Here is a 12,582-nt window from a genome sequence, read left to right as displayed (position 1 = left end):
GTCTGGTGCTGGCGTGCTGTAACATAGCACAGCGTTCTTCTCTGGACTGAAACAAAAGTAATATAAAGAAGCAGGTGCAACTGTGCAAGTCTGTGACTCTGCATGTGAATTACAAAGTAGAATTGAATATGCATTAGAAAGACGTACGTACTGTATTACTTAAAGACCATCTACTGAAAAATTGTCCATGTAGCAACCTGAAGTAAGCCGATGGACCCAGGTGATCAAGCGGAGGCCGGTATTAGGCCAACATATGCTACCTAGACTATCAGATAAACATTTGTTCAAAGCCGCATATAATATATATGTTTATATTTTGATTTAAGCAATACAAGAAATGTGGTCGTATAAAATGCTTCCAATTGTGTTAGAATATGATTTCGGTGGTTACATATATGATGATGTATTCTTCTCCAAGATGGAGGCAATATATAGAGGGATTACAATCATATACAGGAGGAAACAATCTTACAAAGAAAAAAACTAAATCTAATCTTATAAATAAGGAAACTAAATCATCCTATATACTAATAAGATCAATCTACTATTTACAGCTCAGGCTGACACTCCCCCTCAAATTGAGGCATAGATGTCTATCATGCCTAACTTGTTGATTATACCATGGAACACCTTTCTTGAAACTGCTTTCGTAAGCACATCAGCTAACTGGTTCTCGGACTTGACAAATGGAAATTGTATAACCTTTTGATCGAGGTTTTCTTTGATGAAATAATTACCAACTTCAACATGTTTGTTGTAGTCATGTTGTACAAGATTCTGGGCAATCTCAATGGCTGCCTTATTATCACAATGAAGATTCATAGGTTTTTCATATGCAATACCTAAATCTTTTAGGACACTCCTAATCCATAACAATTCGCATACACCCTGAGCCATACCTCTGAATTCGGCTTCTGCACTTGATCTCGCCACAACCTTCTGCTTCTTGCTTCTCCAAGTGACAATATTGTCTTCCATGAAAGTAAAATAACTAGATGTAGACCTTCTGGTTGTTGGATCACCTACCCAATCAGAGTCTGTGTATCCAATGTTCGAGGTACCATTTTTTGAGAACAAGCGCCTGGAGCATTCTTCAAGTATCTCAAGATACGATATACTGCATTCATATGCAGTTCACTTGGTGCATGCATAAACCGATCGTTTACACTACTCACTCGTAAAGTTATATCCGCCTCATTATGTGATGCGATATATTAATCTCCCAACTAACTGCTGATAAAGACCCTTGTCTATTGGAGCTTGATCTGGAAAAAGTTCCAGCTGATGATTCATTTTTATAGGCGTTTCTGCTGGTTTGCAAGCAAGCATTCCAATTTTGGTTAAAAGATCTATCACATATTTCCATTGTGAAAGAGAAACCCCATGTTTAGATCTTGCAACCTCGATCCCTAAGAAATAGTTAAGCTACCCCAGATCCTTCGTTTCAAATTTAGTAGCCAAATACTCCTGTAATGCTTTCATTTCACATGGGTCATCTCCTGTCAGTACCATATCATCAGCATACACGATTAGAACTGTTACCTTCCCTTCTTTGTATTTTATAAACAAGGTATGATATAAATTACTTTGCTTATAACCAAATGCCTTCATTGTGGAAGAGAACCTCACAAACCAAGCTCTAGGTGACAGTTTCAACTTGTACAATGACTTTTTCAGTTTACAAACTTCTTGTTTACGCGAAGAACTACATCCAATGCCTGGGGCAACTCCATGTAGACCTTTTCATCCAAATCTCCATTGAGAAAAGCATTTTTAACATCAAGTTGCTTTAGCGGCCAGTCTCGATTTGCTGTTATTGATATGAGAATCCGAACTGTATTGATCTTTGCTACCGGTGCAAAGGTCTCTTGATAATCTACCCCATACATTTGCGTATATCCCTTTAATTTACAACTAACCATGTTTTATATCTATCAATACTTCCATCTGCTTTGAGCTTCACAGTGAACACTCATCTACACCCAATTGTCTTCTTTCCAACGAGTAATGGAACAAGTTCCCAAGTACCATTACTTCGTAGTGCCTCCATTTCTTCGTTTATCGCCTTTGTTCACTTCAGATCTGTCAATACATCCTACACACTACTAGGAATAGATACAGTGAATAATTGATTAATAGCAAGTGCATACGATCCTGACAACCTATGGAAAGACACATGATTGCTAATTGGATATTTGATCTTTGCTTTAAGATCAGGTTCATATTGTTTCTTTGGGGCTCCCTTATTTGATCTTTGGGAATATTTAGGAACATCAGACACATTAGACACATCAGACATGGGATTATGTATTTCATTCAACTCATCAAACACATCAGACTCATTAGACATGGGATTCTAAATTACCTGAGGAATAACATTCGGGGTCGAGATTACCTGAGGAAGAACATTCTGGGTCGATTCTTCAGTTAATAGTGCAGACATGGATAACAACTCATTCTCATTTTGCTGATTTATCGCCCCAACCAGTTCATTCACTTCTTCTAACTCTATAAACTCATCTCCTCCACCTTATTGTAGCCCATTCTCATCACTAGAGTTCTCCCCTTGAGGAGAAGGTTCTGAGACTCCCCTGGAGTATTAAGGTTCTAATTCCTGAAAAGAGGCATCTAAAGTCACATGCAATTTTTGGGTTTGAGGGTCATAACACCTATATCCTTTCTGAAACTCAGAATAGCCAACAAAGACGCATCGTTTAGCACATGGATCAAGTTTACTTCGCAGAGCTTTAGGGATATGAACATATACAGTACAACCAAAGACTCGGGGTTCAAGGTTAGGGAGGTGAGGAACTGAAAGTAAGGAGTGCATCTTTTGTTGGGGAGTTTGAAAGTCTATCACTCGGGAAGGTGTTCGATTAATGAGGTAAGCAGCAAATTTCACAGCCTCTCCCCAATAGAACCGAGGCATGTTCATGCCAAAGATAGAGGCACGAACAATCTCCATTATTTGTCTATTCTTCAGTTCTACCAATCCATTTTGCTGCGGAGTATAAGTGCAAGAGTCCTGATGACGAATCCCATGGTGGCTGAGAAACTTGACGAGTTTGGATGCAGCTATATACTCAGTACCATTGTCGGATTGCAAAACATGAATCTTCTTTTGGTACTGAAATTCTTGAAATGCTATACAGACATCACTTTTTGTTGTCAACAAAGACACCCAAGTCATTCTAGTGCACTCATCAATAAATGTAACAAAGTAACGAGATTTAGAGATAGAAGAGATTTTTGCAGGACCCAAACATCAGAGTGAATGACCCTAAAAGGTTCTGAACTTTTATTCAAACTTGGTAAATAAGAAATACGATGGTTCTTAGCCAGTTCACAAATGTCACAATGAAAGACTAAATCATTTTGAACGGAAAAAAGATGTGGTTGTAGTTTTATAAGATACCCAAAAGAAAGATGTCCTAGTCTCCGGTGCCACAACCATATAGTGGCTCGAGCTTTATTTGCGCTACTAGTTTGGTTTGCTTGACTGAATTTCGGTCCCCCACTTTCTGTCAACTCCAAGTAGTAGAGTTTACCCCGTCTAACACCATAACCAAGAATCTTCCGAGTTAGAATATCCTGAAAAACACAAAAGGACGGCCAAAAGGTTACAGTGCAAGCAAGAGTAGAGGTAATTTGACTAACAGACAACAAATTATATGCAAGGGATGGAACAACAAGGACACTATCCAATGTAAGAGTATTAGACAAGATGACAGAGCATTCTCCAGTAATGAGAGAGGTACTACCATTTGTTGTAGAGATAACAGATTGGGGAGAAGGGAGAACGGATTGTAACTGACCTAAGTCCCTTGTCATATGATCGGATGCACCTGTATCAATAATCTAATCACTATTCTTAGAAATTGTAGAAAAAATGGATGCATTACCAACAATACTTGGGTGGGCAACATTTGTTGTAGGTTGTGATGTGTCTTCCTCCATAGATGTCACCATAGCTTTCCCTGCAATCTTCTTTCTCGATTTCTTTGTGAAATCCCACCACTCAGGGTAGCCAATGAGTTCATAACATCGTTGTTTCGAATGACCTGTTTCCCCACAGTGAGCACAGACTAGGCTGCCATACTTTCCAGTTGATTGAGTGTTTCGGTTTTCAGACGAAGGTCCAAATCAAGTTTGGTTGGCCAACATAGCCGAGCTCTCAGAGATTAGAGGAGAGCCTCCCATTGTCTGTCTATGTTGAAATTCTCTTCGGGCATATGCATACGTATGTTCCAAATCGAGTTTTGGATCTATTCGTAAGATTTTTCCACGAACTTGAGCAAAGTCGGAGTCGAGCCCACTTTGAAAAATATGAACTCGAAGCCTTGCCATCGCAGAATGCAACTAGACCACCTCTGCAACTATTCCTTCCTGAGAGATAATCCTGTGATCGATTTCCTGAAAAAGATCTCTGATTCAATTCAAAGGTACAGGTTTCGTCCGATCCATCATAGAAGGTGTTCGATACAGCCTCTCATATATCCTTGGCTGTGGGGAGACGGATAAATCTCTGCATCAGGGATGGACTTATTGAATCAATAAGCCAACTTTTGACTTTGTGATTCTCTGTAATCTATGTTCCAAGATTGGAGTCTCCGAGGTCAGGTCTTCTTGCTTCTCCGGTGAGATATCCAGCCTTGTTGCGAGCGCCAATATGCATCTCCATGAGTTGCGACCATAATGAATAATTGGTCTCATCCAAAGTGATACCAGTGGGAAAAGCATAATTGCCTTGGTGGATAATAATATGCGGAGTCGAGGTACGTATGGTTTATTCGGCCATGAGTTATGGTGGTTGATTCGGTTGATTCGAAAAAGAAAGTTATATGATTCGGCTGGTGGTGGATGGTGGTTGATTCGACTGGTTTGTTGATACCATGTTAGAATATGATATCGGTGGTTACATATATGATGATGTATTCTTCTCCAAGATGGAGGCAATATATAGAGGGATTACAATCCTATACAGGAGGAAACAATATTACAAAGAAAGAAACTAAATCTAATCTTATGAATAAAGAAACTAAATCATCCTATATACTAATAAAATCAATCTACTATTTACAACTCATGCTGACAAATTGAGGCTACGTTGTAGGTAGAATCTTAGACTTTGTGAACAATAAAGTAGTAGAGGATTTCAACTATTAGAATGTAATTCAACAATACAGCTACACATACGAATAGAATACAGTGATGAAATAAAGTCAAATTATATTGGATACAATAATATTTCTCATTTTTTTATTATTATTGGCAAGCCTGTTTTAAATGAGATCAGTAACTTTTTGATACTGGTGAGGTTTCGGACCTCTAGTATCGACCACCACCTAAAGATTTTACCGACTTTGCTAATCGACACCTGCATAATAATATTTCTCATTTTCTCCCACTACCATGTGAAAATGTATGTATTTGTGCTACATACAATCATCTGGAATTTGAACTATTAAATTTTGGTTTTTCAATATTATTATGAACTATTAAACTTTGAAACTTCTCAATTATGCACAAATTCACAAATTTAGTTGAGAAGGCTCTGAACAAGTTCTTTTAAATGCAAATACATACCAAGCCTGTAATTGGCACTTACTAAAACATTAAACTTTCCCTCTCCTGGATACTTGAAAAGTCCTTATAATTCTGATATGACGTGGACTAAAATATGTGAATAGTCTAGGCCACGTCATACGTTTACCCGACCTAGCTAAAAGGGTAGTGCTACACAGACTTACTTTTTAGACCTATTATTTCAACTCACTATTGGATAACATTGGTTTGCATTGCAATACACACGGACACGTATCTCTATATAAATCAATGATTAAGATTTTTGACATATCAGTAGGTCCAAAGAGTAGGTCAAATAAGTGGGTCGGTCTAGCATTAGTGTAGCTAAAATGTCCTCAAGAAGTAAGAATATTTCTTAAAATGGAGTCCAAAATCCAATTCGGCCAAATTTGCTGGGAAGGCATCAGGCCGAGCTGAGGCCAGAAAGTTACTGACCCAACACATTTGATATATCCTTACATAAACACATGTCACGTAAGTACCTGCAAGTATGTACCTGCGTAAAACAGTAAAAGCCGGCTAAGTACCTGCATGCCAATAGGTACCTGCTAAAACTGGTTAACTCCTACAAATTATGCCATTTGAAATTGTTAATTAATCATACCAAAGGTTTTCACAAGCCGGCATGCATGGATAATCACTGTGTTTGAATGGTTCAATATTGCAAAGCTATTTAACAGCCAATGTGCAGTTTTCTGATCAATATACTACTCTAAGTCTCTTCAATTTTTTCATAACTAAAAGTAACACCTGTAGCAAATCATGAAGTTAGCTACAGCTCTCACTCTTTTCTTGGTTTTGAGATTTGTTTTAACAAATGGAATCAAATCCACCACTAAGGTAAGGCTTGAATATCATAGCTAGTACTTTTCCACTTTAAAACAAGTGTTTGCCGAGTTGGTTTCGACATATGTAAAATGCTATTATATAGGCAGCATTATAATTTTTGTTTGCAATAAGCGGTGTGACTAATATTTTAATTTGCAACTCTTCAGCACTACATTGTGTACCTGGGAAAACACTCTCATCCGAATTTGGATTCTGTAATATTAGCAAACCATGAGATGCTTGCCGCAGTCACTGGCAGGTATTTGTTAAGTAGGTTATGAGAGCGAGTTGGATTAGTATTTCAAACATATAATTTGGAAATGTTCATGAAAAAATGTATCAAATATTCTACAACACTTTGTTCTACAGTGTTGATGGAGCACAACATGCTGCAGTTCAGCATTACAGTAAGAACTTTAGAGGCTTCTCGGCCATGCTCACACCAGAACAAGCAGAACAACTCGAAAGTAAACTTGAATTGCATATGCACAACAACTGTTAGCATTTTCGCTTTGTTAGGAATTTCAAGAACTATCTCTACAAATGAAACCTAAAGTAGCAAAAACCTGGATTCATTTCCCTGACTAATGTTCTTTATGATTGCTGCAGAAAATGAATCAGTTGTATCAGTTTTTGAGAGCAGAACAAATCCTGTCCACACTACTCATTCTTGGGACTTTCTTGGTGTCGATTCTGTTAATCAGTACAACAAACTGATGAGGACGGATTATAAATCAGATGTGATTGTCGGTGTCATTGACACAGGTGAAGGCTTTTAAACTTGCTCTCAGTTCTCAAAGTCGCACTAAGAATACATATTTATGTATGGGGTTTGTGCTAGAGTATGAAGAAATGCATAGTATTTGTCGGTAGTTAGTGAAATGTAATATAATGGAGAATTAGCTAGACTACTGATTAGCAGAAATAGTTTAACCATGCATACAGTACATTGTGGGACTAATTAAGCTAAGTAAATTTCTAACTAATATTTTCTCTAAACAACATGATTTTGACTTTGTAGGAGTCTGGCCTGAGTCGCAGAGCTTCAATGATAAAGGGTTAGGGCCTGCTCCCAAAAGATTTAAGGGAGAATGCGTTGTCGGAGAGCAATTGACATCAGCTCACTGCAACAGGTATGCAAGTGAGCAACACTTTGAAATTCGAACGTCAGTGGGGTTTTTTTTCGGTAAAGAATGTCAATGGTCTTGGATCTAGCTCTCTCACCAATTAGACGTCAATGTAAATAAACGTACAGCACAACTGTAAATCATGCATTAATCCTAATTTGTGACACTTACGAGTCTAACGCTGCATTTTCAATTCTGTAAGTGCATTAACGCTCGATTTACCACATCAAAAACTCTAGCTTCAATTCTCTCTTGGAGAGTAATGGTTGTTGTGGCACTTCATTTTTATAATCCTTTTTTTAAATAATTTAAAACAGTTCCACAAAGTCTCAAACATAGTGGTAGTAGCTGTCGATTGAATGAACTTTTGGTGTTTCAAATTTCAGTAGTTTTATATTCATTAACACAAGGTTAATACCAATTGACAATTCAAAATGTAAGAAAAGACTTTAGTGTACTGTAAACTAATTACTTCAGAGTTCAGACCAATATTTTTTCCCTTCCTCTCAATATCCATTGTCTTCCTTCCTCTCGAAAATATGCTATGTAACATGAATAACACTACTAGTTCTGACAGTAGATGGTAATCGTGTCATTGTTTAAGATAAACAACAAAAGTAAACCATTCTGTTATATTGTCATACATAATTGCGCCATGGTAAAACCATCATCAACGATATTTAGGATAAACCATTATAACTTGGCATTTTTTTATTAGTAAGAGAAACTTCATTGCAGCAATTCAAGTTTTACAGCAATTTAGATTGGATTTTGTAGGAAACTAATTGGTGCCAGGTTCTACTCTAAGGGATTTGAAGCAGAGAATGGACCTCTTGAGTCTTTTAATAAGACATTCATCCGGTCTGCGAGGGACACAGATGGGCACGGCAGCCACACTGCATCTACAGTTGCTGGATCAGTGGTCACTAATGTGAGTCTATTTGGGATAGCCACTGGCACTGCAAGAGGTGGTGCACCGAACGCTAGACTTGCCATTTACAAGGCATGTTGGTTCAATTTATGTAGTGATGCTGACCTCCTTCTGGCTTTTGATGATGCTACAAATGATGGAGTTGATATTATTTCCCTCTCTGTCGGCCCATTACCTCCCCAGCCTAGCTTCTTTTCCGACGCAATTTCAATTGGATCTTTCCATGCATTCAGCAAAGGAATTTTTGTTTCTGCCTCAGCTGGAAATTCTGGACTCCCAAGTACTGCTGCTAATGTTGCTCCTTGGATCTTCACAGTAGCAGCTAGTTCTGTTGATCGAGATTTCACTTCAAATGTTCATCTTGGAAATTCGAAAATGTTGAAGGTAACCATGACATTTGATCAAATCATTCCATGCAAAAATATGGTTTCAAGTCGATAATTGATCCTGGAAGACCGGAACTTAGCTTCTATATCACTGTTCGGTGTTTGCATATGATCTAAAAAACTTTGCTTTACAGGGGAGTTCCCTTAACCCTCTCACAATGGATAAACAGTATGGAATTATAGCTGCAACTACAGCAGCTGCTCCTGGTGTATCACCTCAGAATGCAAGGTATACTTATTGTTTATGTTTGCAATTCTCATTTATCAGAACAATATAGGCTACACTAAAATGACAAGATATCACATTATATGTACAATTTCACAAGTTCAAATCACGTGATAAACAAGTATATGTGAAGAACTCTGAGTAGTAACTGTATCGTGATATAGTAACTGTAACTGATACGTATATTGTGCACGTTGTATTTTCCAGCTTCTGCAAGATCAATACTCTTGATCAAACCTTAATAAAGGGAAAGATAGTTGTATGCACCACTGAGACAGTCTTAGATAACAGACAGGATAAAAGTATAGTTGTAAAACAAGGGGGTGGTGTTGGCATGATTCTTATCGATCCAATTGCAAAAGATGTTGGTTTCCAATTCGTCATCCCTGCTACTTTAATTGGTCAAAAAGAAGCACTGGAACTTCAAGCATATCTAACAACAGACAAGTAAGTAGCCCAAATTATACTGTTCAAAAAAATCATCTCTAGCTTGGAAATTTGATAAGAGAACATAGAAACAATAATTGAATGTCGTTTGTTGATTGATTCCAATAGAAATCCAGTCGCTATAATCTATCCCACGACAACAGTTCTCAACACAAAACCTGCACCAACAATGGCTGTGTTTTCCTCGATGGGACCGAATGTTATCAATCCTGACATAATCAAAGTAGGTCATCAAGTTAGCATCTATTTTTTCCGTTCAATTTATTTTGATGAACAAAAAGAACAATAAGCAGTTGCATTACAAAGTTAATTTTGTTACTATTCTTGCAGCCTGATATTACTGCCCCTGGAGTCAACATATTGGCAGCATGGTCTCCATTAGCAACTGAAGAAGCTGCAGAACGCTCTGTTGACTTTAACATCATATCTGGTACCTCCATGTCTTGCCCACATGTATCCGCTATTGCTGCAATCATAAAATCTTGCCACCCTTCTTGGAGCCCTTCAGCCATAAAATCGGCTATTATGACAACAGGTTAGCCTTTGTTGCTAGCAACATACACTTTTTTAATTATTAGTTACTTTCGTTTCAATTCATTAACACCACTGATGTTCTCTTTTACTCTAATGAAACAGCGACAGTGATAGATAATAATGACACCTTAATATCGAGAGATCCATTTGGTTCTCAAACCACTCCATTCGACTATGGATCTGGGCACGTAAATCCAGCTGCTGCACTAGATCCTGGACTAGTTTATGATTTCAACACTCAGGATATAATAGAATTTCTTTGCAGTAATGGTGCTGGCCTTGCAGAATTCAAAAACCTCACAGGAGAGCCACTTACCTGCAAGAACCATACTACACCATCGTACAATCTCAACTATCCTTCAGTTGGTATTGGCAATATGAATGGAACTGTAACGGCTATTAGAACGGTTACTTACTATGGTAAAGGTCCAACAGTATACTTGTCCTATGTGGAGAGCCCGGAAGGCGTAAAAATTGGTGTAATTCCACACAGGCTTAGGTTCAAAAAAGCTGGGCAGAAGAAGACGTTTAAAATCAAGTTCACACCTTATAAAAATAGTAATGGAAGCTTTGTGTTTGGGTCTTTGACATGGAGAAATGGTATTCAGAGTGTTAGAAGTCCAATTGGACTCAATGTAGTATCAGTTTAGGTGGAGAAATCGGCCTTTGATTTTCTCATCTTGAGGACTGATACTAATGTAAGGTTTTGAATCAATGCATAAGGCATTTGATTATCTTCTATACCTGTATCTCAATTTTCTGAAAAAAAAAAAAAAAAAAGGAAAAAATCATTGATATTATTCATTCCCGCACCGCAATGGTTGAAAACTATAAAATGGGATATACAATGCGTCTGCCGGGAGTCGAACCCGGGTCTATTGCTTGGAAGGCAATTATCCTAACCGTTGGACTACAAACGCTGTTTGCATACTGGTTTGCTTTCACACGTAATTAATTATAAAGACCTGGCGATGTACAAACTTGAATAGTATTCTAGTGGTTACAAGCTACGAAAATATCAAAATATTATAAGAGGTTTTCTTCAATGCGCAGGCCCTCCAATAAATTCCAATGTGAGCTAATCTCAACCCCACATATGATTTTTGCTTTAAAATCCAAAATCTAAAACAAACTTGTTAACCGGATAAACTGGTTCGGAAAAAGAAACAAGTACATGATACGATAATGGAAAAAACCAAAATAACTATCGAGTTCATCTCCATTGTTTCCCTTTTCCAATAAATTTCCAAGAAACTTCGACATTGTAACTAATCAATGGCTTCTTCACTTTGTAAAAAAAAAATGTTGTTAGGACTTTATTTTAGGTTGAGATAATGAGGGGACATGGGTGAGGTAGTCACCTCAACTTCTTTTTCTTTGTGGTGTCATATTGGTGACGATTCATGTTTACATGCACTGATGCTTCCCCTTCCTTTATTTTGATATTGCCAGTAAAATTTAAGATTTCTTCGCAGCCATATTGTTTTTGTTTGTAACATGTGTTATATGGAAATAGTTGAAACGGGTTTGGGAACCATGCGTTGCTTGGAGGTCACTTCTAGCATCTTATGTTTCTTGTCCTGTTTTCTCTTGTTGCATCTTCTTTTGCTATGTGGTATTGTGCATGCATTATTACTTCCAGTTTTATTGGAAACTTATACTACGGTATTAGTTTTACTTTCATTCAATATTACGAATCGGTTCTGTTCCTAATTGCTTGATTTATTTATTCTTACTCACTGATTGGTATTTTCACATATATTAGCTAATGAGTGTTTCCTACCTAGGTGAATCTTAGCTGGTTTTCATGTCTCAAATTGGTAATAAACGACATATAGCCTTTCTTAAGCATTCACAAACAGCAGCCCAATTTGACTGTTTTCTAAATTTTGCTATGTTAGTTCTCATATATTCGTATACTGCACCTTCTCGTTTGCGAGTCAAAATGACCATCTAAAGGATGTTAAGGGTAAATTGTTATGCTCGACTAGAGTTATCAATATGTCGTTGAAGCCTCAAATATTAATGCTTCTTTATTTAGTTTTGATTTTCATGTTCCAATGGAAAAACTACATAAGGAGGTGGTTGGCGTGAAGCTAGATTTATATGCAATGAAATTGTACCTTGACGAGACTTTTAAAGGTTTAGGGGTTGTTTGTTTTTTGGTTTTTCAGCGTTTAGAGGCACTGAAACATAAGTTTTCAACGTTCAACGTTCTCAAAAGTTGTTTGTTTTCCTAATTGTCTTAAGCGTTCAGTGCCAAAATCGTCTTCAGCGTTCCGCGGTCTCACAGCTCCTGAATGCTGAAATGAGAAACATGAAGCACTTGTTTCCTCTCTTGCCCCTAATCAACCGCCACTCCTTCTCTCCAATGGATTACCAGTCATGAAGAAACAAATAACACCAACCTACCAATAAAATCTCCATTGATCTCCTCAAAACCACTTCCTTCAACAATCCATAGACCCCCACATCTCAAAAACCCAAAACCCATTTCCATAACTTCTTCATTTAATA

The 12,582-nt window shown here is 37.6% G+C and overlaps 1 protein-coding gene and 1 non-coding gene across 2 annotated transcripts; one reads left to right on the top strand and one right to left on the bottom strand.

The window, feature by feature from the left end:
* Positions 1 to 6,271: 6,271 nt before the first annotated feature.
* Positions 6,272 to 11,111, top strand: LOC147482840 (subtilisin-like serine-protease S). Its single transcript, XM_086580814.1, has 11 exons — positions 6,272 to 6,426; positions 6,582 to 6,673; positions 6,784 to 6,881; positions 7,024 to 7,179; positions 7,436 to 7,547; positions 8,319 to 8,856; positions 8,993 to 9,087; positions 9,292 to 9,531; positions 9,640 to 9,754; positions 9,862 to 10,066; positions 10,168 to 11,111. Exons 1-11 carry the CDS (start codon positions 6,349 to 6,351, stop codon positions 10,713 to 10,715), a joined length of 2,277 nt encoding a protein of 758 aa, XP_086436940.1. The 5' UTR covers positions 6,272 to 6,348; the 3' UTR covers positions 10,716 to 11,111.
* TRNAG-UCC (transfer RNA glycine (anticodon UCC)) lies at positions 10,914 to 10,985 on the bottom strand. Its single transcript has one exon. It is a non-coding gene; the product is annotated as a tRNA-Gly (tRNA).
* Positions 11,112 to 12,582: the final 1,471 nt, after the last annotated feature.

Source organism: Coptis chinensis, chromosome 8 (assembly GCF_015680905.1).
Source record: "Coptis chinensis isolate HL-2020 chromosome 8, ASM1568090v1, whole genome shotgun sequence".
Classification (NCBI taxonomy): Eukaryota; Viridiplantae; Streptophyta; class Magnoliopsida; order Ranunculales; family Ranunculaceae; genus Coptis; species Coptis chinensis.
The sequence above is the reverse complement of the archived record's forward strand: the minus strand, read 5'-3'. Positions and strand labels throughout refer to the sequence as shown.

Bases quoted from the DNA above. Each gene is read 5' to 3' on its own strand.
- LOC147482840 (XM_086580814.1), top strand. From the start codon at position 6,349: ATGAAGTTAGCTACAGCTCTCACTCTTTTCTTGGTTTTGAGATTTGTT. The intron at 9,532-9,639 runs GTAAGTAGCCCA...TGATTCCAATAG, and splicing joins GCATATCTAACAACAGACAA to AAATCCAGTCGCTATAATCT. The intron at 9,755-9,861 runs GTAGGTCATCAA...CTATTCTTGCAG, and splicing joins TCAATCCTGACATAATCAAA to CCTGATATTACTGCCCCTGG.